The following is a 26,995-nucleotide window of genomic DNA, read 5'->3' as shown; positions in this document are numbered from 1 at the left end:
GGGAGGGAGGGAGAGGGAAAAGACTGTGAAAGGTCCTCAAAGAATGGGGGCGCTTATTAGAGAAATACTCCTTATTACAACAGCAGTATGACAGATTTTCAGCTGTAATTTCAGCTTGAAGTTGGAGAGTATACAGTCTCAAAGGAAAATTCTGTGGAGGCCTCTGGAAACAGTAAAATGTGTATACGTAAGGGAGAATAGTGTAATATGCCCTCTCCCCCACACCCTGACTAGGGCAGTGCAGTTAAAAAACATGTTTCTGTGTGAGTGTAAGAACCAGTTTCTGCAAAATTTTCATAAGGATTGGTAATTTGTAAACTTCATGCTCCTGCGGCCCTCCAGTAATAACGAAAGCCTGGAAACATCCTAGGCTATTGAAGTATTGGACTGAATTTCAAACTTTGAACCTGCTAGAGGCTGAGGTCAAAATTTGGAGGAAAGTTTCTCCCATTTTAGTTACTAGCAACACCGAGGCAGTTAGCGATGGTACTGGCTTTGGTTCTGACAATTTTAACAGCTTCATTTGTACAGCTAGCTTTGTGGGATGACAGGGACTATCTTTTGCTAGAGGTGCTTGTATCTGATGCTGACATTGATATCTCTTCCCCAGAAGCTATTGCAGCTGAGTCCCTTGTTCATTTGCATCTTGATGGCTCTTAAGCCATCTTCTCATATGCGTATGTTGGTCATTCTGAGATTTTTTTTCCCTTTTCTCCCGTTAGCTCTGTTACTTTGCTCAAATAGTGTCTTCCAGTGACTTAAGTATGGGCCAAGCCAAACTGAGGAGGATTTTTTCCAGTGTTGAGACTCAGGGTGAGTTGTGGGGCTTATGTAATTGTTAACTTAAAGCCTTTAACCTTCCTCTTGTCACCCTTCCTCCGCAGCTCTAGTGGGAAGCTACTGTCCTTGCCTCTGTGTTATTGTCCTTTCCCATGTGCCCTCCCTCCATCTGCCATTCATCACGGGGAAAGTTAATGTCTTTGGAAACATGACTGCCTTTAAGATGAACTAGTAAGCCTTTGCTTCCTTTTACCCTTCTTGAGGAGAAGCTGATCTATGCTCAGCAATTTGCTTTTCGGCAGCAGGTCTTTTAGTGGCACCTACGTCTGCAGATGCCCTTCAGAGCACCCTTGGGCAGGTGGTCCTAGCACTGCTGCCTCACTTGGCTTTATCTCCTGAACTGCCTAAGAGGTGACTTTCATCTCTGCTGTTTTGTCTGTGGCTCTCTGCTTCAGGCACAGCTCTAGCAGGGGATAAAGTGAAGGGTTTCTCAGGTTGGAGGAACAGTTTTGTTCTGTGGGGTAGATGGTGCTGTGCTGTACAGCCATGTCCAAAGTAATAGGAACACAAGGTTTCCCAAAGAGAGATGTTCATATGCTGGAGACAAATGCTTTCTTCTTATGAGGCTTGTGCTGGTTTGTATCACCAGTTGACAGCCTACCTAATAATATGAACTAATTATTATGTCCACTTCTTTGGTGAGGATGTGTGAGGTTCCTCCCTCCTGCAGAACAGATGTCTCCATCCCTCTGTCTGCTGGGAGTGGTCCCTGGTGTTTGGAAGTACTGGAGTACCCTTAGGCAGGGCAGAGTAGGAGCCACTTGGGATAACAGTGCAGCAGAGCATTTACTTTATGAGTACAAAGCCATACGTGTATTTCCTGCCCGCTCTTTTCCACAGTCTTCCATTTTTACCTCGTGCTCCTTTTTCCTTAGGCCTGGAGAAATGAGAAATGAGCTGCTCAGGCTCAAAATTTTGCACTGCATGGCAGAGCGAGCCAGGGCCAAGGAGAATTTATTACTGAGCTGGGGATGGCTTGTGTGTATATGTCCTTAGAATGGGTTTTGCTTTTAAATGCTTGACAAATTCCCAAAACGGGAGGTAGCATAGATATGTCTGCCTTGGCCCTCGCGGTGTTTTCCAGGCCGTTAATGCTGGGCAGCTTGTGCTTGCTCAGTGTCCCACCAGTGCTCTCTGCAACACACACATTATTTTCCAGTCAAACTGACTTGCCAGAATGGACTGCTTCACGTCTGTGGGGCGGTTTGCTACCAGTGGCAGCTCCCCTGCTCAAGCAGGCATCCCACGCTGCTGCCTGCAGTAGTAGATAGGTGGGTAATGTAGTCTCTGAAGCAGTTACAGCTGTAGGTCATAAATTTAGCTGATACTTTTCCCAGCTTAAGTTGCACCCAGTGTGTGTGGGTATAGGGCTCCTGCTGCATAACCTTTTGTCAGGAGATAAAAATCCTCTGTTCTAGTCAAAGCCCATGTTTGCCGACTCATGAAGACGGTCTGTCCTTCTTCCTGAAGCTCAAGGTCATCTGAGCTCCTCTCTGTTATGCTTCTGCTAGTGAGCCAGCTGCTAGCTGCCTGGTGCCTACAGCTTGCACCCACCTCCTGCTCCTGTCCTCAGATCTATTTGACCGCTACTGAATTTAGCCTTTAAAGTTCAGTTATGTGCTCACATGCTTGCGTGGTGCTTGGCTCTGATAGCACTAGTGGCAGCCACTTTTTCAGGGGTGGTGAAGGACATGCCTAGTGATTGGAGATGCCTCTCCCTCCTTTCTCCTCCTGCCTGACCTTCACTCTTTCCCTTCATTTGGCCCACTTCAGCACCTCATCACCATGGGAGGGAGTTTAAACTGGCTGCAGTTTGCAAAGCTGGTGGGTCAAAATGTCTGCAGGTAAGAGAGGTCTGTGGCAACACTGATGTGATGGTACTGCCACCCAGGGTTGCCCTTGCCAGTAGCCCAACACGGGCTCCTCCCCAGCTCATCCAATGCAGCCCTAGAACTGCTAATGCTCCTCTGCAGTGTTGTTCAGGGAGTAGTGATAAGCGCAGTAGTGCACTGGCAGAATCCTGATCTGCTCAAGAGGCGGAGTGCTCTTGAGAGTGCGCTTGTGTATAATATTCATGCATATTAAAGTAATGGCCACAAGTACTATTCACCATCTCGAGAGACGGAAAAGGCAGTCAGTAAATATGAGAACTGAACTTGGATACGAATCATGATGCTTAAGCCACTGTAATAAACCTGTCAATCTTCTCAGGCAGCGAGAAGATTATCCCTATTAAACTAGTCAGTGATAGGGAGAGTCAGTTTGCTGAACGGGCAGGCTGGGCCATCCTTTGGACTGTGGTATGAGCACCCAGTAAAGCCCTGCCGATATCCACAGGGTGCTGTGGGAGTGGTGGGCAGGTCTTGCTAGGCTGGCTTCCAGCACCTAAGCAAGCTTGAGCAGAAAGGGCCAGAAACACTAATCCAATCGTAGGGAGAACTGGCACACCATACCAGGATTTGTAATGAACAAACAAGTTCTGAAAAGATTGGAAAAGGTTTGATTACAAACCTTTAAGAAAAGGTGTTATATCTTTTAAAAGAAAGAGAAAACTGAAAAAGTGCCTCTCTTGCTCTTCCCTTACCATCCTCGATTTTATTAATTATTTGAAAGAAGTGCAGCAACATTAGTAATCTTCCATTAATTCAATAGCAATTTTATGATTTTATACGAAGTGTATTTGCTGTGACTGTGGAAACTCAACCATTGGAGTAAACTTGCTCCCCTGACATCTCTGTTCTGTTTTTTCCTTGACCTCCTAAAGCAGTGTTTTGCTTTGTTCTGGTTTCCTGTTATTCTTGAGAGACTTACGTTGTTTACGTCCTCCCACAATTTCTGGTTGAATATAGGTTTCACAATAGAGTCACTCTAGACTTTATTTTTCTTTCTTGAATGAGTTTTACTGTATCTGTTTGAGTTTCTCCTGCCATCAGGTATTCTGCATTGAGATCCACGATTCACGCTGTTCACTCCTCACTGGTATTTTTCTCTTTTGCATGTGTTTGGTGGGACTCCTAAGCCACATCAGAAATCTATAGAAAACACATTTGTGGTGGCTCTGAATTCCCTCATCTTGGGCTTTACGTCATTTTGTGCTGGCTTGAGGATGCTCCTGTTGAAAAGCAAAAAACTAAAAATGCTCTTTCCTCTAGCTGGCTCGTTGCACTACATTCCCACCCTCCTTCTGTTCTGCCATGCAGAAGAATCTGGTTTAGGACACAAAACCCATCACATGCGTGAAACTGGATGGAGAGGTTTAGTGTTTGCTTTCACAAAACAATCAGTGATTATTCTCAGAAACTTCTCATTTGCTGAAGCAGAGATTTTACTATAGAGCTAGAAGACTCTGTCTCAACTTCAATAATTTACGTGAAATAGTAAAATGTTTCTTTTTCTCCCGAATTCACACTCACTGTGGTGCAAGAGAGAACAGTGCGTGTATTAACTGTGGTTTGGATGTAAACATTCAACATATGTTTGATTATTTTTCTATTTGAAAAAGGGCTTAGACTCCGTTCATGAGTACTGCAGTAATTATATTTCAGGGCAGAGGCTCGTCTATCTATTTTCCCTAGATGTGACCCCTTTCACTACCAGGATGCGTATTTTGACTTTTTATTACAATGTGGTGTTGTTGTAATAGGATTCCTCCTTTTCCAGGAAGGCTTTTATATATACATATGTTTATATATGTACACACAGACATATGCATTAAAAATGGTTTTGCTGTGGGGGAAGAAGGCACTGAATCCAAAAAGCTAGGTTTTATATATTTTATTCATAAAAACAGATTTGCAACAATTTATTAAAAATTGATCTCATGCAGTATAAGGTTATACAAGAAATTCTTCATTTACATTTTATTCTGGCAGTTCCAGTCTAGTTTAAAGCATTTGTGCACTAACATCATTGGAAAATGCCATTGGGGCACAGCCTCTTCATAAATTTACAGTACATTTTTGCTGCAGTATAAAAGAACAGAAACATTAAATAGCTATATTCACTTGGTTGGTCTTGTTATCTGCAGTAAAGTAAAAAAAAATGTTATGGGAGAAACTACAGTATCATTGAGACGAAGAATGTACTGCATGGTTTAAACCTAATAAACGTCACACAGTCAGTATCCACGAAGTTACAGACACACACACACACACACACTCACCTCCAATGGTCCGATACTTCTGAGTTTGTTTTTTTCTAAGTTGGAATAATATTTCTACAGAGATCTTTGTGTATACATTATATACAATATTGTAATTTTCTCTTTTTAAAAATTAACATTCCTTTTAAAATAAACCAGGCCCTGATGATATTAAGAAAGCAAGAGAATACTGTCAACACACATTGAGTGACAACGTCAGTGTTTAGTGCTTAAACAGAGTAATGAGTTCTATTTTATCTGTGTTTATACTTACATGTTTTTGTTCTAAAAGCTACAGGTATTTCCATAACCTCTCTTACTGTATGTGCCAAGTGAAATATTTTGTGATGCTCCTGATTGTAAGATTCAGATACATATTCATGTTGGTTTTGGCCACTATGAGGTGTGTTTCATTTTTCATGGAGATTTATGCTAGCTTGTCAAAGCTGCAGTTAAGTCCCTCAGCTAATGAACCTCTTCAGCTGTGCTTCAGTCATTGCTGATCTGTAAACCTTCGTAGGAACATCATTCCAAAGGTTTGGTCTGAGGTGCACAGGCGTTGGTCAAAGAAAACTGAGAGCCCAGTGGGTGCTTCATGTGGGTTTTTTTCCCCCCTACTCTTAGCAAACAGCCCTGGCAGTGAGATGCCACATATCCAGTCCCTTGCAAAAAAGAAGCTGCTTGTGTATCTCACCTGTGCCTGAGGGTTTGGTCCCAGAGCTCCTCCAGACGGTATGCCACTATCGTTCCTCCTAATTACTTTGGTTCAGGGAATGGACCAACAGTATAAAAAATATTGTTTTTTCACTGCCCTTTTAGAATTCAGATAAAATATTCTAATGGGAAATTTGATTTGTCCTCTCTGTTATCCACTACAACTATCACACACGGAGGTACAAAGCAAACATAGTGTATTTCACATCTATGTGCTCTGCAGGCTTCACCTGCAGCAGCGAAGTGCTGTGCCCTAACCCCTCCTCCCGAGTCCACTAAATTAATTTTATTGTAATTACGTGTGACATTGTAATTCAAACAAACTATGAAAAACAATCCATCCTGTGACATTAAGACGTTACTACCCATCTGTCCTCAGCTTCTTGAGTTATCAGCCCTAGGACTTGTCTAGACAGTTTAGTACATTACGGTTGGTGGTGTTTATTCTGAAAAAGGTGTGGAAACTTTGCTAAAAATGAAGCTGCAGATGGTCAGCAGTCACTACCATCATCCCTGGAGAAGGGTGAAGTGCTCCGCTTCCAAGCAGCAGCTGCCCAGCTGGTGACAGCTCGGAGCTGGATTTTCAGCCTCTGCTTGGATTTCATGTACAGCTGCAAGCTAGAGGTGACCCTGCTCAAAGCACTGCAGAGTCTCAATGACACCTGAGGAATCATTTCTCACAATCCTCCTTTCCTATCGAACATCATCCCTGAAATGAAAACAAGCAAGACTAACTGGTGCAGAATGTTTCCAGCAATTTAACACAACTCTTATAAAAATGAGTGTATCTATTTCAATAAATATGGTATAGCTCAACCATTGTATTTTCCTTACATGGATACAGTATAGAGTTGCACGTTCTCAGCAGCCACATAAAGCTCAGTGACATTTGAGGAGTGTGGTGTTTTTTTTTTTTCCTAGTGTCTTTTTTGCAAGATCCATATTTCCCAGCCTCCTTCTTGCGAGTAGAAATTTGGGAAGAAACGTTTTCCAGTGACTTCTATGCGAAGAAATAAAAACTCCATGAATAAGGCTACAGATCAAACTCCTTGTGTCCTTTTCCTTCGCCTTCCCACACGAGTTCCATGTGATGACGGCCTCAGCAGTAGTTCCTCTGCAGTAAGAGCCAACGTTACATGTTTGTAGCAGAGTTCTAGGTCAGATGTTTAGTCCAGTCATTGAGTACTTAAAAGCAGTTCAGGAAGCACTGATCTCCCTTTCCTACAGCCCCGAAACCATTACTCGGAAGGAGGGCGGCACGTGTCTGTGCCGAGGGCTGGCGCTGGGGCTTACGCACGGGCTGGCACAGCTAGCATCGACTCCTCCTATGGATGGCAAATAGGCGTGATGAAGAATGGGCAGCTGCAAAGACAGCCGACGCTGTATGCTGCGAGAGAGACAGAGAGGAGAGTTAGCCAAGAGGAAAATGTAATACATCACATGCTTGATATGTTTGCAGGTTGTTGCAAGGGTATTTTCAGTGCCTGCTGCTGCAAGAGAGGGTTAATGCCAAGTGCTGCTGTTGAGCTGTGCCACCGAAGGGTTATTTCCCCTTGGGGAATTTTTCTGACAGGCTAGACATGACAAAAGGGTGTGTTCTCAGCATCCCACAACCTTCTGAAATTCCCAGGCACTTTCAGGTTAATTGTTAGATTGCTGATACAAGAAAAAGGGAAAACCTTAGGTTTGCAATGAGGGTGTATGGCTTAGCAACCCCCCGCCCCTTTCAAAGTGATCTATTGCGTGCAGAGCCCCGGCTAAATGCGTAGACGTGCATGAGGTCACAGGCTGAGGTTTAAGCCATGCATCACTTATCACAAGGATGGTAGAATTAAGGATGGCATTTTTGCAACTCCAGCTAAGGCAAATAAAGGTGCGTGGAAGGAGGGAAGGAACTTGGACTGACAGCCTTTTCCAAGTAGTTCCTCTTTGCAGTTTAGGTCTGTGCTTTTGAGGTGCTGGATGCTCCCAAGTTCCCACAGTCAGTTCTATGGGACTGAGGAGTTGGCACTGTAAAAACAATCTAACCTACCACCTACACCAAAATTCAGTATTTAGGAACCCAACATTCTGTATCCAATGTCCTTAGAAGATTGACATAATGATAACTGGTAGGGCTTTGTTTTGTTTTGTGGGGGTTTTTTTGTTTTTAAAGGGATGCTAAATCTTGATCACAGATAGCCCAACTAACCACTCTCCATGGAGAGGACGGTGCCTTGAGACATGGGCTCTGCTACCCCCATGTTGTGGATATACTGGCACCTTACACAAAATCAAAATCCAGTTGAGGTTTGTTAGGGCAAGAGAAGTTTTTAGTAATTAAGATGTTATCATACCAGGATTGCTTCTGCATTTGGAGACGTTCACTCTTGAAACACAGAGGGACTTTTTAAAGAGAAGACAGATGTCAAAGTGACAGAGCTGAACGGAAGACTGGCTTTTTGATTCCGGAAAAAAAATGCCCACACAAAGCACTGTATCAGTGCAATAGAGTTTTAAATTTATATTTCCCTGTTATCTGATATAATGACTGCATATAGAAAGGCCCTTATAAGAAGGGTATGTTTGAAAGCTTGCCTTTGGACAGCTTTTCTGATGCAAATGACATTTCATTTTTTTTTTTGCTTTGTGTTAGGAAGCAGAAACAGATACCAAGGCATCCATAGCACTGCTCAGGGACCAAGCAGGATAGCTTTCAAATTCAAATAGAAAGAAATGTAATGCTACTTCCCTTTTAGTTTCTTCACTACAAACTAAGGCTTGTTTATACAGAGATGCGGTGGCAAGAATTGTAGTCTGCCTAGCCGGGAAACTCTTTCTCTTTTTTTTTTTTTTTATCTCCACAAACTCCCTTTAAAAGTTTGATGCAGTATTAATCCACACTGTTGATCACTGTAGTGCTGGCAAAGCATCCGTGGGATTAAACAAAATCCGTTCATTGTTATTTTGCTACTGTGCCCGTCTCTTTCTGGTGCTATCAATGAAATCATGCCTTGTTCCCAAGGAGTGCAGAGGTGGCATGGATCGCTCCTTCCATGTGCTGAATCCTTATGAGCCTGACGCTGCGGATTGTCATTCTGTCTCTCCTTGCAGGGTCAAATGCAGAATTGCCTGTGCTTATTTTCCCACCAGTGGAAATGCTTACTTTGTTCAACTGTTACAGACTTCCCATTAAAGAGTTTTTTGAAGCTGTTCTAAGGGAATCCAGTTGCATAATCAGCTGAATGGGATTTTTTTTTCACCCATTTAAGTGTTAGTCATACCATGGACAAAGCATGTTTATTTGGCTATGCCAACGGTGGCTGCAGTGGGTGGCAAATTTTGCTTTAACTGTACTTGGAGTTTACTTTCTTACTTTCCCATGAAAACTCGGTTCCTGGAACTGAGGCAGAGGACTGTAGCTTGGAGACTCGCACACAATTCAAAGTTTAGGCAAAACTCTTAGGGGAAAAAGAAAACAAAACAAAAAAAGTAACAAAATCCAAATAAAACTGCTATTTTCTCCTTTAGCAAAAGTAAATCTTGTACCTTGCCTCACTGTGTGTTTTTTTTCTTTTTCCCTCCAATATCAGTGCTCTTCCCCCTCCTCCACCCTTGCTGCATTTTGTCACTGCTTTTCAGGATGGTGGCATACAATTTGTTTCGAGTCGTCCATACAATATAGATATGGCGAAGCATACGGTCAAGCACATTGGGGAGGGACTGGTTAGTACTAGTGGTTTTCTACAACCGCTGAAGGAGGTGGAAAGGAAAGGTGGTGCCACAGACAGAGCAGCCACTTATCAGGGTCCTGCGTTAGAACAGGGCATGTATCCTCAGCTCTGTACAGAAAAACCATTTATTAGCGATAAATAAAATCGAGTAATAGCTTGACTTCCACTGTCACATAGGAATACAATGCAGTGCATGTCGGAATGCACGGTGCTACCAAGGGGGCAGAGGCATTTGAAAAATAATTTGTTTCAGCTATACAAAACCACTGATGAGATCCATTGGTAAGCGGGGGACTGGAACAACTGCTGCTATAGTCAAACGTGAAGATCTGCGGGAGCATGTAAACTGTGTGTAAGCATTCAGGGATCATTTAAATCGATTGTTCAGCTCATTAATGTTGATTTTTAGCAACTGCTGGGAAGCTGGAGAAGTTCTAAAAGACTACAATAAAGCAAGATGATGTACTAGCAAGTAAACTAACCATTCTAAATCCACCTTACTTTAACAACAGATTTGATAGACTAATATGAACCGCCGTCAGTGAAGAAACTGAATAAAGGAGGCATGTTCATGCCAAGGCATATGGCTGTAATGCAATAATCCAGTCATAACCAACTTTTTTGATGAGAATTTTTGGTTACTAAAATTGACATAACTGGCTGCAGCAGGGTATTTCACTGTCTTTTAAATGCTGCTAAAAGCAGAACTTTAGCTCAAAAAATATCAAGGTAGATTCTATTATAAGGGTTACACAGCAATTAGGTGCTTTGAAGATTACAAAAATGACCATACATAGGAAATATTCTGCAAAAAGGCAGGTTTTATAGAGGTCCTGCAGATATCTGTCATCACCTTTACTCAGAGATCTGGAAGACTGTTACATATTGTTGCTGTTAAAATGAGAACAGTATAAGTTTTAACAGTGCCAAAAACTAATTCACCAAATGTAGGTCACTGATGAGATGGGACAACAGTGCAGGAATGAAGGTGCACAGAAGAATATCTTTAAGGGTCACAGAAGATATCCCTTTGAAAGTATTCGTTTGGCCACTGTGCAGATATGCTGACTGATGCGATCTTTAGATGAGTAAGCAGGTCACCATCAGGCTGGAACACAAATAGTACCCTGATTAATATCTCAGCACACTGCACTGATAAAACTGGTGTGGAAGTAGCGTGTCCACATAAGGTACACCAACCTTCCCCAGCAGGTCACACACCCAAGGAAAGGAAAGAGTTGACTTTGTGTGAGACACACCTTGGCCTACTGGGAAATGAACTACTATAGCTATTCTAAACTGGTTCAGGCTGCTTTCTGGACCTGAGATGATGAACTGACATGGTGCAGCTCTCATCCATGCAGCTAAGCTCCCCCCAAGCAGGGTTTTCGAATATCAGACTGTGTCTGAGCATTACCTGGGAAAGCACAAGCTGATACAACTGTACTAGGGAGTACGCTAATAAGCACCATGGAAAATCAAAGTGCAGGGCTTGAGCCTGTGCACCAGCACTGCTTTGTCTACTGTAGGAAGTGTTAATTTACACTGTGTAACCAGTGTGAACAGGAGAGAGAGCAGTCAGCACCCACTTTTTGCTCCTCGTGTTTGATGGTCTGACTGGGTATGGCAAATTTTACGTGGCACTATGGATTACCTACTGGGTCCTGCCCAGCAGGAAAGGGAGTAAGAGGCAAAGGGAACCATGAATCATCTATGTTTATGCTCAGAGGCTGCTTTACAGTCACACAGACTGCATTTTCCTTAGGTGCAGGGTTCTAAATCTGAGCCAAGCACAAAACAAATGTTTTTCTCATTCTGATTGAGATTATATAAACAGCACCCCATAAACAAATGTGAAACAACTGCCTGCACTACTGAGCCTGAAGTGCGTGCGTACTGCTGTGCCTTCACTTTGGACACAACTGCAGAATAAGTGATCACACTTGCAGTTAGTCAAATATAGCACTAGTGATAAGAAAGAATGAAAAAAATCCCAAATCAAAGTCTTTTCTGCACTCTACAAGAACTTTCATACTAGAAGATGTCAGGTCTCCTGAGTACTGTCAATAACAGGAAGCTGAGATGCTTCTTGTTGTCATAGTCATTAAAGAGTTAACATTTCTGCAGGCAAATTATTATCTTAATGTCCTCCTTTCATAGGTTTGTGGCAAAGAGGAAATCTTTTTCAGACTAACGTCCTTGAGGTTTGTGTTCTTGAATAAGAAATAGGTTCAGCAGACTGTGTGACTACCTCTCTATCAGATCCCCTATGTATGCAGTGAAACGAGAAAGAGAAGGCAAAGACTACAGCTTGTCTTGAACTTTTTTTTTTGACAGAAATTATATATTTAATAACCATGGAAGCCCAGAAGTGCTGCCAGACAAGTTGGAAAAAAGTGCATGCGTGAGGAAGAATATTATTAAACAGCCAAAGTTTGGAAAGAGGCAATCTCTTGTCAAAAGAGAGGGAATCACAAAACCCTAGTCCTGAAGATGACTACACTTCTCCTCTCTGGCAGGTCTGGTACCCAAACTGCCAACGCATCCTCAGGGAAGACATTGACTTTTGGACCTGGTACAGCTGTGCAAGTGCTGAATGACACTGTTTTGATTTAGCAGGACTTTATTAATTGTTTTCCATAAATGTCAGTGACTGTTCAGATTTGTACTGACCCACTCTTTAAGACCTTTAGGAAATCTGAGTTTTCTCATGAGTTACCTGTAGCCTAGAGGAGGGTCTGTCACCATTAAATGTGTTTCTTTTTTTTTTCCTGTGTTAAATCTGTATCAGGAGAACTGGATTATCTGAGTGTCTGTGTTTTTCTTAGCATCTCTCTTAATGTAAGGGGGCCATGTGTGGATGAGGCTGCATTCACACTACATTATTTCTGACAGATGATGCTGGAAAAAGACAGACCTCTAATAGCTATGCATAAAAGCACTTTCCTGACCCCATAAAGCCACGAGAGCTTTCTCAGCGAGGGCCCTGCTATTGTGAAATAACCAGATATGTCAGCTACTGGGGGCTTTTTTTTTGGTGCATAGGTATGCATGTGCGTGTAGATTAGCTCCTGTACAGGTTTGGGTTGGGGTTTTCTTTGAGTGTAAGGACAGAGTTAGAAATCCATGTGTTTTCCTGCACCAGGTAGTACAAGGCAGCAACTGCTATCTGAAATCAGGTTTGCTGTCACTGAACTAATGTGTGACTCAGTCTAGTAATTTATTTAATTTATTCTGCTTTTAAATAAGCTTTTAAGTTGCCCGTGTACAAAACAGGAGTCTGACAGCTCTTAGCTCAGATCCTGATGAAGTAGTGCCCGTCTAACCAGGCTGCCTTGGGGAAGGGACTGATCCAGGGACAAACGAGCACAGCGCTTCCCTGAGCTCTGGCCCACAGCAGGCCCTGCTGAGCTGCTAGAAGGCAGTACGTTAATTTATTATAGAGGTTCCTGGAGAGAAAAGCTGATACCATAGGACTCTTTCCCCTCTGCGAATCTAGCAAGTGCTTTGTGCCAACTTCTCCTTGTAGCCACCGCATTGTTTCTAAGGGAAACTACTCAATGCAGGCTTTCCTATGCCAAAACTTGGGTCCAGCTGCTATGGTAACGTTGAAAAGCCCTAAGATTGTTTTTATTTCTCAGATAGCTTAAGATCGAAAGAGAACAAAATGGCTATGTACACATGAACCCCTCTGGCTGGTGTGTGGAAGGACTTGGACTGTTGACAACACTCATAACACATGTGGCACATATGTACATACTCTTCTCTCCTTAACATACATTGGTGGCTGGGCACAGCTTGTCCTGTAACTCTCTACAGAAACTTTAGACATCATGTTATGGATGTTTCTGACAAGACAAAAGTATCCTAGTTTGCCTTTGGGGCACCTTAGGACCTAGTGCCCCTGATACCCTCTAAATCTCGTGGGGATGGTGAGCTGGGGGCAGGGAGGCATCACAGTACAACATTGCTGCCCGCTGGTGCTTCAGGAGTTGGCATTCACATCTTCTGTTGCTGATGGTCCAGGCTCTGGCTGAAGGGGTTTACAGTGAAGGTCTTCCCATAAAAATGCATGAAAGAGAAATATGGGTTTTGATGAAATGTAATCATTTAAATTAATGTTTTATCTGCAAGGCAGCTGGTGTCCAGGATGGAATTGATGGTTAAAACAGTTGAAAGCGTACGCACACAAGCACATGCATATCCGAGAGAGTGGGGATGCCTCCTTCTCTACCAGTACGTAGTGGTGTGTACTTACTGTTCTGGAGAGTTGATGTCTTCTATAGGATCTTTGCTTGTTCTGGAAGGGTCTGATGAACCCCATTGTGCTGGTGGATTTTGATCAAGATGATTTTTCAAAATGGCTTTCTCACCATCTAGATGGATAACACATTCAATTTTACTTTACTGTGACCAAGTGACCATTTTTAAATTTCCCAGATGCTCATAATGTGACAAAGCAAACTCTTTCTGCCTATATTCCAATACAGTCTCAGGTTTCCCAGTGGGTCCTTGGTACTCTTATGCTTTCGGTGATGTGCTCCTTCATAGGAATTACCATGAAGAAACAGAAAAGGACAAAACCTCTTTTGTCCTTCCTTTGCTTCCCCCCCACCTTTAAAAAAATGTATACAAACCAAACCTTGTTGCCCCCCCTTTATGTAGCCCCATCATGCTCTATCACCTAGTCTTAGGCTGTGTAAAAAATTAATAAAACTGCACCATCATATTATCTTGCCCTCAAATATTGTTACCTTTTCATATGAATAAAACATCTTATTTACGTCTTTTCCTGGAAAAAATATAATCTCACTGATGTATAAAACCTTGGTACTGTTGCAGTCACATAAGCAATTAAGTGCCACCATTTAACTATCTGCTACCATTTAGCACGGAAATATGATTCATATCAGTTGCACTGCTCCATAGGCTGTCTGCAGGAAGGACAGCTAATGATTTCATTAAGCTTTCTCCTGCAGTTTTCTTTTCTGCACAGTGATAAGTAGAAGATCATAATTTTCCCCATAGGTAGCTTCACTTGATTCCCCCAGGAGTCCTGGGAGTCCCTGGCTAGCTGTGCTGAAGCCTGTGGCATCGCTCCCCCTGAGAAACACGGACAAATACGGCCATTTTAAGAAGGCTGCCTTCACCGGGGATCCTTTCTGTTCCTGCCCGCTTTTCCAAAGTCTCCTGCTGTGTTAAGCCAAATAAAGTCACATGGAAAACATCTGAGTAATGAGGACAGCTCACAGTTTTCATAAATAATTACAGAGCAGCTCCAAATCCATCACCGGCAGTTGTTTGCCACACACACAGAGAAGCAGTGATTGCTGCAGGCATTAAGGCAGCATGGAAGAGGACTCAAAGGTGAAAACTGGAAAAGGACACTGGAGGATTTGAATGTAAAAATGGGTATGAGGGGGAAAAGCAGGAAAATATTGAACAGAAAATGAAAAGAGCATGAAAAGCCCAGTGCATATTGAAGGCTTAAGCTGCTTTTCTGTTCTACTAATGCTCAGAAGCCCCAAATAATGCTCAGGTTCCAGCACGCTAGGAATACCTACATTATCAATGAGCACAGTAAGGATACTGGTGGGACAAAACAGGCAGCAGAAACAAAGAGTGAGAGAATGTACAGGGGTTTTTGGAGGAGAATGGTCATGTAATGAGCCAGAAGTATGAGAGTATGGAGTGAGGGCCTAGCTGCGTGACAAGATTCATGTAGCTAGTGTCAACAAGCCGACCTTGGAGAGATGAGGAAAAACAGTAGCTGAGCAAACAAGAATTGAGGGAGTAGCCGGTGGGAGCCGAACACAGAGGAGAAGAAACAAGAACTGACGGAGCCAATTAAGAAAAGACCAGTGGCAGAGCAGTAACCAATCAACACATCAAAGAAGAGTATGTTTAGTAATACTAACCAGTAGCAATGCACATGCTTACAGCCAGGGAAAGTACAAAATGTATAAAAGGGAGAGCTTATGCTTAATAAAGCGTCTTCACTTTGATTCACATTGGATTGTGTGGAGGCGTGTTCCTTCTCCTCAGGGAAAGAAGGTGGAAGCAGAAACAGGAACGTTTTAAGGGCAAACTCCAACACGTATAATTGCCCTCCCAGTGTGGTCAGCCCTGGCATTATTTTGTAGCATTCACTTTCTGCTGTGAAAAATCAAACAAGCACCTTGGAAAGGAGTGAATAGGTGAAGCTGGAAAAACGCGCAGACAGAGGGCTCACTACAGCTCAGAAGAGCAGGAAAGAAGATTTTTCATTTATGTTGCATGGTAGACAAGGGTCTTGGGTGAGAAAGGAGGCGACCAGAACACATGAAGCTGCTTCTGCTGGGGCAAGAAAATGTCAGTAAAAGAGAGCTAAGAAATTCAGTTGTAGCAAGAAGAGTGCTTAAAGGGAAGATATGACAGGATTCAGTGATGGTTTAGATAGTTTAGCAGAGTCAGATCTGACAGTGGCTAAGCAATGAAGTCTATCATCTCAGGGCAGCCTGAAGTTTGCTGGTGTGGCATTTGCTGTCACAAGAGTTCAGTTTTTATTTTCCATGTATCGCATTTCTATGTATATTGAGCTTGACATTTGCATAAAAGCCTTGCAATGTCTATAAACAGACACATAGAAAAGAACACTTTTTACTTCCATGATTAAAAACAACGTTCAACCCTGAGCTGATCTAAGCCAACAATGAAAAATGCTGACTTTATGATATAGACCAAAGTTAAAATTTAAGTAATCCTTGTAATTAGGGATGGAAAAGGTCTAATATTGAACTGTTTTAGGGTCCCAACTCCTTTGGTCAAGATAAGCAATTTAACTTTTACGAAGCCACTGAAGATGCAATTCTTCATCAAATGACTGGAATATGCATCTGTCGGGCTTTGGGAGTATGTGATTTAACATGTTGATCTGTGTTGTACGCCCCTAAAGGGGTTTCTTGTGCTTTCAGTTGTGCTGTGAGAGAAAGAGAGAAGGAGGTGATCCCTCTCAAAAAGGTGGGGGATTTAGTTTAAAGTAGAGCAGAAATCATATTCTCTGCCTACTCACCTCTCAACACCAACTGTCCATATATCACTGTGTGTTATTCTTAATAGACCCTTCTCTACCACTGTTGCAGATGACTCTTCCTTAATACACTGCATATATTTCTGTACACAAAGTTACCATATACAAGTTTTAACGTACCACGTTAAAAAATATGACAAAATCCACATAAAACTCACAATTTTGAGATTTTTTTCTTTTTCCTTTGCTTCTTTCAAAGTACAAAAAAGTTGGGTAGTTCTTATTTGTTAAGCTTTTTGGGAGAAAAGTTGTTGGATTTTTATCTGCAGCTATGGAAACTAGAATATCTTTCTTTTTTTTTCATTTACCTTTCATTTAAATAACGAAGAGCAAGATTCTCACTTTGTCATATGCTTCCAGGAGCTGGAGCTTAAAGAAAAAACACTATCACCATATGCACTTAAAAAACTTAAGGATGGAGGAAACTGATTTTATATATGCGAACAAGTGAAAGAAAATAAATTAAGGGTAATGGTAAACATTTGAGTTCCCAGTTTCCCCTGGAAAGTGTAGCACTGCTTTTAGGACTTCCCCATGTTTTCTTCCTCTGTCCATTAAGTTTATCACTTGAAAAATGCCCTTCATTCTCAGAGTACTGTCTGCCACTGCAGATGCTACTGAAAAATTTGCACTGGGATAATCTAACTACCTTCAAAATTGAATTTACATTAGCCAGAAGCACTTTATAAGCAATTTTCACCTTCATAGACCTCAAAGCGGAACTCACAAGTCTGGGGTAAGTGATGCCTGAGCACTTTCTGTTCAGAAAACCATCGGGAAAAAAGACAAACAGATCTCAAGGGCCTTGCATGGCACTCACTGATGGGTTCATTAGAAAACAAAACCTGCTGCCCAGTTGTGGGTGAGAGCCAGAAGCCTTTAGCTCAGGACCTTTGCCTACCTGCAGCAGAGAAATGACTTTCAATTAGAAAGCTCTGAGCTGAAAGAGCACATGCGATGCTGGCTGCGGAGAGGCTCCGCGAGGAGGTCAGTGCTCCCAGCTGCTCCCCTTTGCCTCTGCCAGGGGTGATGCTCGCCTCAGACCTTCTGTACGTATAATCACTCTGCAACCTGGTTCTGTCAAAAGTACCTGGGCTGGCTTAAACGCGTCATGCATCTTAAGGACACCTGTTCAGCTGCAGGCAGAAAACATCAGGTGACAGCCACTGCTGCAATTTCTTCCAAGATTTTAGAAACTGTATTTCTTCAGACGTTTGTTCTGTTGGTGTTTGTACGCTGCGGCTTTATTGGACATCTTCATCATTATGCTTTACTGGCAATATTCCTCCAACGGCTTACAACTTGATGGCAGAACTGCTGTTCACCCCACATCTTTCAATTCCACTGTTGTTTTCTCTTTGCTAGGAAGCATATTTTATGCTCCACAAAGAAGCAAGTGTGGTTTAATAATGACTTATAAGAGTTGGCAGAGAGAACCTTGCTGATTTACTAAACAACTCTGGGAACTTTAAAGCTAAAGGTAGATTTTAAAAATCTACTGTAATTTTTCACACTTCTGTTGTTTGGACCATGAAACAAGACTAGTCAGCTTCTGCTTTTTATGTGAACAGGAGGAAAAGAAAGTAAAACAAAAGGAAAAATTAAAATGATCACATCGTCTGCTGGGTATATCAGAACAAGTTCTCCTGAGCTAAGCTCACAGCACCAGGCAGTCTGAAACATGACTTCTGATAGTTATGTTGTGAAAGGAAGATTTTTTTAAAGAAAAGCTAGCAAGATTCTCCTCTGATTTATACTACTTTAAATCAGAAGAAACTAACTAACTCCCTTTACTACAGATTTATTTTTGTGCAAGGAAGGGCAGGCACTGAACCTCTGGCAGTTTGGTCTCCCTGTTGAAATAGAAACAATCTCCAATTTCAGGATTGGAATCCATTTGCTGGGCTTCACAGAAACTAGTATACGTACCTCTATACATCTCTATATACAATGAACTATATCCTTTCTTTAAAACAGCATTCCTTTAAAGTCTTGTACATGTATTTCTGAAAGCCTTTCCTTTGAATCTGTGGTTTCAATGTCAAGCTCACTGCTTGAATCACGCTAACTTCATAGAAGTAATATACCCCCCTCTATCACAGATGAACTCTGTTTTGCCACATTTACAAGCAAAATGCCTTTGAAATCTGTTTTTCTGCTGCTTTTACATGGGGAAAAACTAACACTAGGAAACATGGGAGTGGGGTGACAACTGACAGTATGTAGGCATATCTGACATGGAAATGAATGCTCCCAGTCCATTTACAGCAATGAGCAAAGACTGTTTTCTGGCTCAAAACAGAAAAGGCTTTCTGAGCAAGCAAGGGTGCCTGCAGAGAGAGAACTTGCAAAAAGGGTTTGTTCATAAGCAAGGACTATTGCAAGGCTGTCTTTTGCTTCTTATGTATGTACTTTCCATAGTAGGGCTATCATTCATTAATTTTCCTAATGCACTACTCAGAAATGTACTGGCAAAGGTAGAAATAAATGGAGATCCTCCTGCAGGATTTCTTCTGAGCTTGGCTTTATATGAAACTCTTGCAATCTATGAATCATTCATGTAGAAATAATTTCATGTAATAAAATGTCAAACAGAAGTCAAATAGAGTAAGATTGTAAGATTCCAAGTGTAGTAAAATTAGCCAACCCCCCCCAAACCACATAATATCTTTCCTCTGTATTTTTCTCCTCAGTAACTTTTATCTCTGCAGGAACTTGTGTGGTGGGAATAACTTCTACCTTCACGAAGTCTCTCCTGTTTCTGGCACACCAGCTACATGGGTGGAGGGAGCCCTTTTGGGAAGCTCTGGTTTGTGCCCGTGCCAGGGTATTTCTTCCCTGGAGCTGTGCAGCACAACCTTCCTCTTTACACAGCATCACAGTTACAAGCATTTGTCCTCCTTTTTCCAAATGTCAGCCTGGAAAACTCAGCCCTGTCTCCAAGCTTGGCTCTCTTCGCTGAACAGCACTGCCAGTTACAGGAGCTGCCGGAGCCAAGAGTTGGTCTCACCCACAGCCCATCCCTGCCTTAAATCCAGTCTGTAACGTGGCTCTGCAGCTCCAGCAAGGTGACCAGATCCCAGAAACAGCAAGCTGGGGGTAACGTTGTGCTGCGCACAGAGCCGAGGTCGCTAGCAGACACAGTGACTCAAAATCACACGAGGAATGTATCAAATGAAGTTAAGGGGATGCCCTTTTAAATTCAACTGGTGAAGCTATTTGAGGTCCCAGAGCCGTGGTCCATGGAGCACTCTGGGAACTGCTTGACCACACAAAGCTAACTAGCAGCGCAGACAAAAGCCTGCATTAAAAAAAAGCCATCAAACCATAAACTACAAACCACATTTCCTAATTGCTTTTCTTACATAGCCAACTGCTGTAGATGTCTCAGGGACATTATGCATTTGTGAACATGACATGAGTGTCTCAGATAATCTCTCTCTTTAAATGAGATGTGCTGTAAATTGAAATGTGCTGTAAAGAAGGAGTCCCCGTGCCAGCAAAAAGCTCTTGGGCTACACCAGGAGATGTTACTGTTAGTAACTAACCGGGAATCCCAAAGTTATGAAACCTGGCCTAAGGTCAGGCAGTTGTGGGAGTGCACAGCTGTGTCTATCTATTTTGGCTAAAGTAATTTAACTTTTGTGTCCTAAATCCATATTTGATGTAAATGACAGTGGTGGGGAAGGAAGGGAAGAATCAAATAACCTCCTTTGGCACTTGGCTATAGGAGTTACGAATTTTAACTCTGGACAATTTTTACAGATCAGAAACCTCCTGAAGTGCACTATGACATTAAAGTTTTATTAGGACTTGTTAGAGATGCACTGCGTAAGTCCTGTGTTATTATCTGTTCTCTGAAGTGCAGCGCCCTGAATTTGTGTAAGCAATAGTAATGGGGATACACTGCATTGCATTCTCTATGTGAACTCCTTCAGAACAGCAAGGTATTTTATAAAGAAGATTGACGAAGGATTCAGCCATGTCCACAATGCAAATGTGGCAAATGATCTGCTATGATTTTTAGCTCTGAGAGAGCTGCTATTTTTAGCGTCTCTCTTCACTGTCCTACTCCGCCTCTCTCAGCTCACATTTTTTACAAGGTCCAAGGTAGGCACAAACCTTGTCATCACCTCAGAAACAACATCGGACTGGCTTCCCCAGTTGCATGGTGGAGGTGAGAGACATGGTCACTTCTAGGCCATGCTAATAAATAATTTACAATTCCGAAGCCTCACTCAAGTACCATCAGGGACACATAATTTCAAGGTTCTCTACTTTCATTTACAGAAAGTTACTTGAAATACATAGCTACAGAAAGCATAGTTATGTCATTCAGAGTTACCTTTTCTGTAGCCGTAAGGGCCAGAATTTTTTTAAGTACCATTTAAGTGATGTCTGTTTGCATCTGCACAGAAGCAGCAGTGACTCAGCAGCATGAATTCTCCAAAGCCTTGTTATTTTGATTGGAATGGCAAATTTAAATTAAGCACATAGGTTGACTATTGGGAACGGATGCAGTGAGAGAAATAGAGAGGAGATTCAGACATGTAGCTAAGGGACAGGGAAACAGGGAAAGAGAAAAAACAAGGGGCAGAAGGAACAGAAATGGAGGGACAGAAAAAGACTAGCAAGGGTTGTTGAACATGGTGGCTCAGAGCCTGGAAGTATGAATATTTGATATCACTCAAGTCAGGATCAGGATACTCTGTAATAGACATGCTTGGGATATTTGCCACCAGGTGTGGGACCAAGCTTCAAACACCTGCTGCAAATTGGGATCTAGGTCTTCCTCATTCCCAGGTGAATGGATGCTCTAACCTAGGCAATATAAAGATGGCCAAGGGAAAACATCCTTCCCCCCCCCGCCCCTCTTTTGTGTGGAGCTTTATGTAGAAGATCCGTTCAGAAAACTGTGTCCAGCAACTTCAGTATGCAGAATATCTACCCTGTAAATCCTGCTAGTACGTAGTTCCAATTTACTATGTACCTTAAGGCTTTGTACTTCCAGGTGATTTTAAATATATACCCTGCAGCAGAAATATAGAAGTTGGGGAACTGTACTGGGGGAAAATTAGGAACACAGACAATCTTGGATGCTGCTGCTTAAAGCAGCAGTTAGGCATTGATGTCTTTTGTAGATATAGCCACAAGTAAGTGCAGAAAGGTTATATTTTCTCCTTGATTTCTTTGCTAGCATCCTGCTGCTAATGGAGTGCAACCTGCTGTGGGAAGCATCCCATCCTAAATCTATACCCAGCGTATCTCTTGAGAATCATTTTTATTTCTCATACCCAAACTCAGATGGGCATTTGGCACAAGATAATGTATCTTTTCTGCTTGAAGTATTATTCATGATTTATCATTTTTCCTGGAGCATCTGACATGAGTGGAACATTCTATGTGTTCCGTTCAAACACTTGGTAAAACTGCCTCATCCCACTCACTGATGTTAGTTCTTGCTGCTGATCTCAGCCCAATAATCACACGCCTCCAGCAGCTATTTACGTTTTCCTTTTCCTCCTTTCCCCCCTTCTGTTTTTTTAATTTTAAAAAGGACACTGGGAACTCTATGGAGCTCTTCCTGTTTTGTTTTTTTTTTTTCTTCCCACAAGTTACACAACCAATTGTATACCCAGGCTAAAACAAAAGGCGTATGAAAAAGTAACCCTATCCAACCAAAATTTCAATGTACTTCAAAAGCACATGTGAATGGTTGCTGTTGTTCTAAAATTATTCTTCGACAACTATATTTACAGGAGTAGCTGCTGTTCCACTTAACCAAGCTTTCGCTGCCACATCAATAGGAAGCCTGAGCCTAGGACTGCAACAAACATGCAAGTCTACGACTTCTCAGTGCAGGGCAACTATTTTTTATTACTGTATTATACTAATTATTACTATAGTAATATTCAGCTGTACAAAGTCATTTGCCCAAAGTCACAAAGTAGATCCATTCCAGAGTCAGAAATGGAAGCTGGGTGTCCTGGCTTCCACTTTACTGCACTATGCACAAGATATTATTGCTTCCCAAAAGCGAAATAGCTTTAATGGAAGCAATTCTTTTGCATGTATTTCTTCAGGAAGCGATGCAAGAGACACAGTAGAAACAACTTAGGAATATTACGGTTGTCATGAAATCCTTTTTTATCCATTCCTAGGGAAGAATATTCATACATGAATGCCCTCAATTCTACCTTTAGAGTCCAAATCAGCACTGAAATATTTACATGCTTCCCTTCTACATGCTTGATAGCAGTGTCCAAAAGCAGGATTTGAATGTCCTACTCGGACGAGCACATATTAAACTGGGCTTTCTGCTGCTGAAGGCTGGCTCGATTAACTCTCACAAGATCTGAAACATTCTGTGACTTTCCTCCCTCCATGCGGCACAGGAAACTTCACTTCTGAACACAAGTGCGCTTTTAAAAGTTTCCCACTTTACCATATGTATTACACACACAGGACATGCAATAGAAGACATATGTACAGAGAAATAACTACACAGTGGGTACTATATAGTTTATTATGTGAATCTGCATGCTTTCTGTAATGAAACTGAAATATTTAAAGCTTTATCTTACCAAGGTCCGAGTGCTCTGGGACCAATCCAATGAGACTGCAATTCAAAATCTTGGTGGGTTAAGCTACTAATGGATTTTACTAAGTCTCACCTTTGCTGTCTGTAAAGTTCCGTATACTAAGAATGTCATTAAGATCCTGATAGTGGTTCTGCTTAATGTATGTTGTTTTCTCAGGAGTGTCCTGAAGCTGCATTGTGACCTCTTCCAAGTCTTTGTCCAGCTGCAAAACAGAAAGAGTATGAACCCTAAAAATTCAAGAGTCATTGCTTCAGGTACCTGCAGTAACTGCATAGCTTTCATACTTAGACCAGAAGGCTGGTGGTAATGCCATTGCCACACTGTGCCAAATACAGTTTTCTTACAGCACTACAATACCTCTAAAAATCATGCTACAAGTAACAAACCACATTCAGCTGTAATATTGCACACAGGGCATATGAGAAGAATAAGCCTTAGCAGTTGGCATTTTAAGCAATTCAGATGTACTGTTGAATGAGAAAGAAATGGGCATTAGAAAGCCCAGCCTGAAAACCTCTCAACTATTTATTATTTATGTATACAAATGTGGCATACATAGCTACCACTTTGTTGAGTCAATCAAATTATCAAACATACAGGAGCATATAAGTGAACTATGGCATCAGGGGCATGTCCAGCCATGTGAGTGACTGCAGTCAGCTCTACTGGGAATGTTTTGTTTTCCTAAAGGTTACTTTTACTCCTTTTACCTTTCTTAGAGAGACAGACTCCTGTTAGACTTTTTGTTTGTGTCTCTGTGTGTGTGAAATTTCAAAGAAAATCCAGCTCAGTTTTTTAGTTTTGTGGCTGAGAACATTCCATGCTTTTGTGATTTTAAAATTACCTCCGTGTTTTGTATCTTTTGTGTGTAATCTGATGGCTAGCACTAAACTGCTGTTGTAAGTGTAACTTTCCAAGAAGGAAAAAAAAAAGGAAATAAGAGGAGGGGGAAGAAACAAATATCCCAGTCCTTTCTCTCCCCAAAAGCATCCTTTAAGACTAGAGGGAGAGGGAGAGAAGCACCGATGTTTTCTGACTGGAAGAGCCACAGCAGAAATGCCAGACTGGTACACCCCTAGCTTTTAGCTGAACACAGGGTGCTCTCCCCAGAGGCCAACTTGTATTCAATTGGCTACAGCCCCAGTAGAAAATAATGAGATACAAGCATCTTAATGGTGATCTGGGATGCTCTCTGTGAACAGTTGTCCAGGATGCGATATCCAGAGTATGTTCCACTCACTACTGGTTTAACTGAATTTTAGAAGTGTTGAATTTAGATTTACGTTGTTTCCTTATAGAACTGGGACAGAGCAACTCAAGGTAGATAAGCCAGAGATGTAGCTGCTAGCCCTGGTAAGGCATACTCCAAATCCCCTTGACAATGAAACTGTTATTTGGACATACTGGGTATTTAATTTAATCTATTTAAGCAAAGTCTAAAAAGATCAGCAAGGCCCTACGTGCACTAGCATGGCTCAGTCGCCCTGACCAACCTTACCTGTGATCATCGTCATGAGCCTTGCAAGGCACAGGCTAAGATCTTGTGAGTTAAGAGGCTTAGTAGAAAAAACTACAGTAGGATAAAGAAACTGAAATAGCCAGTAGCCAGCTAAGCCTTCATTAAAATTTGCAAGGCTCTCACATGAAAGGGACCTGGCAAAGCTGAACTAAATTCCTCTAACAAGGCAGCGATAACTTTTGCTTTTGGAGTCTTTGGTAGTCTGAGTAAACACCTTTTGGTTACCTAGGCAATTGTCATTAGTTAAGATCTGGATGAAGGAGTAACGGTTGCAATAAAATACCTTTTCTTCAAGGTATAGGAATATTTCACAGACTAGACACAAACAGGTTAATTTTTTGTAAGATATAGATCAGTTATGGTTCTCTTGCCTCACAAAACGGGCAGCCTTCAAGGCTGATTTGTCATCATTTGAGGTCTCCCAAGCAAGGATGGACATAATTAAAAATATACATGTTATAGCCTTAATGGAATTCACTCACTCCATGTACTTAGCCTTTCTTTCCGAAGAGACTGAAGAAACTTCACGGCCTTTGTGCCAAAAGGTTCAGCTTACGTGTGATCGTAAAGGTCTTTTCTACCTTAAGAAAATATGTAATTCTGTTTCATGGCAGATATAAAAATCTGTCTAGCAAGTTTTTGAGTGAACTCTTAGAGAGGCTGAGAAATAACAGCAACAGCAGTCTCTGAACTCAGCCATAAACAAGAACAAAGATAGCTCCTGAGTGCCCCTGGGCTGCGGGTCTCTGTTACGCTTGCATGTAAAGGTTGCCCTTCTAGAGCTGTTGCTCTATGGTGCTCAGCATGTCCACGTGAAGCAGCAGGGTAATTTGCCTGTTACAAACAAATAGGGGAAGTTTCATTTTAATTTGCTATGGCACATTTTCATTTTATCACACCTGCTAAGTATTCGCTGTATTAATTAGCTATTCATAGAACTCATCTGTTTCCTATTATTTCAATATTTTTCTATGGGGAAAGCTAATTTTTTCCTCTAAAAAGTAGTCAACATTTAAGCAGATTACAGAATTGCAACAAAAATGAAAAAAAAAATTGCCTAGGCAGTATATACAATAAACAATACCTCTGTAATTTTCATTCTCAAGCGGTGGTTCTCTGACTGCAGTCCTTCTAGTCGAGATGTGCTGGTCTGATTGACGCTGGTGACTGATGTTGATGTTTTTGAATCTTCTTTCTTTTGATTTTGAGTGAACTGAAATCGTCTGTTCTGTGTGGCTGCATCTGGATTTGTCCTCAGTGTGATGAGCTGAAAGGTTTAAAAAGCCTTAAGAAATCCTGTTCACTGGGGGTTTTTTTGCCACTATTTCTTTTGTATCTCAAAATATTGAAAGGCAAACCAAGAGTTCCTTTCTGACTTTCAAGTACAAAATTCTGGAAAGTGAGCTCTGGTTGCCATGTGCAGCACTTGAGATGATTTCTGAATAACTTTACAGAATAGGTTGAACCAAAATGATTTTGCAAAGGGAAGTGTTCAAAAAAATTAGAAAAAACTCATTTAAAATAGATTTAACTGGATTTTAATTTCATTAAAAATATATTTTAATATTTCAGCAAACTTTTTTTTCTCCTTCATTGATATCTTTATCCTTTCAAAGCATATATTCCTTCTTTAAGAAAAAAACAACCCACCAAGCCTTTCTCTTCCCAAACACAGTTTCATCTGAAATTTCTCCTTTCCTACTGTTACAAGTAACACTCCAGCAGAGAGAGGCATGAAGCAGGAGTATTAACAGAAAGAACTCATGGGAGATTGCACTCTGGAGATAACAGAAACTTAATTAGGTTTTAGTGACCCAAAATAAACCAAATCTGTTCAAATAAATAAGCCACTTAAAAAAAGGTTAACCTTAAACATATTTAATTTAAGCAAATACAAGTAAGATTTAACACTCAGTGACAATGTGCAAATATCACCTCAACATGAGGAGGGAAAGCTACTAGCTGTTTGGCAAGGGGATGAGAGCTTCTCAGATTACTCTAGAGAATACAGAATTTATGATTACTTGCCAAGCAGCATACATATATATTTGTATACAAAGCTGAAGGCGCTACCTGCCCTGAGAGCATAGGCATGGCATCATAAATCCAAAGGTGTTGAATTGTCTGAAAAGAGAGATGGGGCAATCATTTTGTAAGCACAGCACAGCCAGATTTTGTGGTATAGCCCCACTTTGGATTTGGTTCCTCTTGTTCTGCAGAGCATGACACTGTTCTGCAGCTGCAGTGGCATGAAATAAGGACCTGATAATGACTTCTCTTCTGATAGAGAGAGATCTGACTCTGGACCTGATAATGACCTCTCTTCTGATAGAGAGAGATCTGACTGATCAGACACTGAAGCACTTGGTCCCTGTACAGACAAAGTCTGCAGATCAG

At 41.6% G+C, this 26,995-nt stretch overlaps 1 protein-coding gene across 1 annotated transcript in view; it reads right to left on the bottom strand.

Annotated features, from left to right (window-relative positions):
• Positions 1–6,530: 6,530 nt before the first annotated feature.
• Positions 6,531–26,995, bottom strand: part of GABBR2 (gamma-aminobutyric acid type B receptor subunit 2) — a 523,105-nt gene continuing 502,640 nt past the window's right edge. Inside the window, exons 16-19 of the mRNA XM_068396715.1 lie at positions 25,683–25,865; positions 23,152–23,281; positions 13,667–13,784; positions 6,531–7,082 (exon numbers count right to left, since the gene is read on the bottom strand). Of these exons, the coding sequence (XP_068252816.1) occupies positions 6,917–7,082; positions 13,667–13,784; positions 23,152–23,281; positions 25,683–25,865 (597 nt within the window). The 3' untranslated portion in view covers positions 6,531–6,916. The remainder of the gene's footprint in view (positions 7,083–13,666; positions 13,785–23,151; positions 23,282–25,682; positions 25,866–26,995) is intronic.

The sequence above is a fragment of the Nyctibius grandis genome, chromosome 3 (genome assembly GCF_013368605.1).
Source record: "Nyctibius grandis isolate bNycGra1 chromosome 3, bNycGra1.pri, whole genome shotgun sequence".
In the NCBI taxonomy this organism is placed as follows: domain Eukaryota; kingdom Metazoa; phylum Chordata; class Aves; order Nyctibiiformes; family Nyctibiidae; genus Nyctibius; species Nyctibius grandis.
The sequence above is the reverse complement of the archived record's forward strand: the minus strand, read 5'-3'. Positions and strand labels throughout refer to the sequence as shown.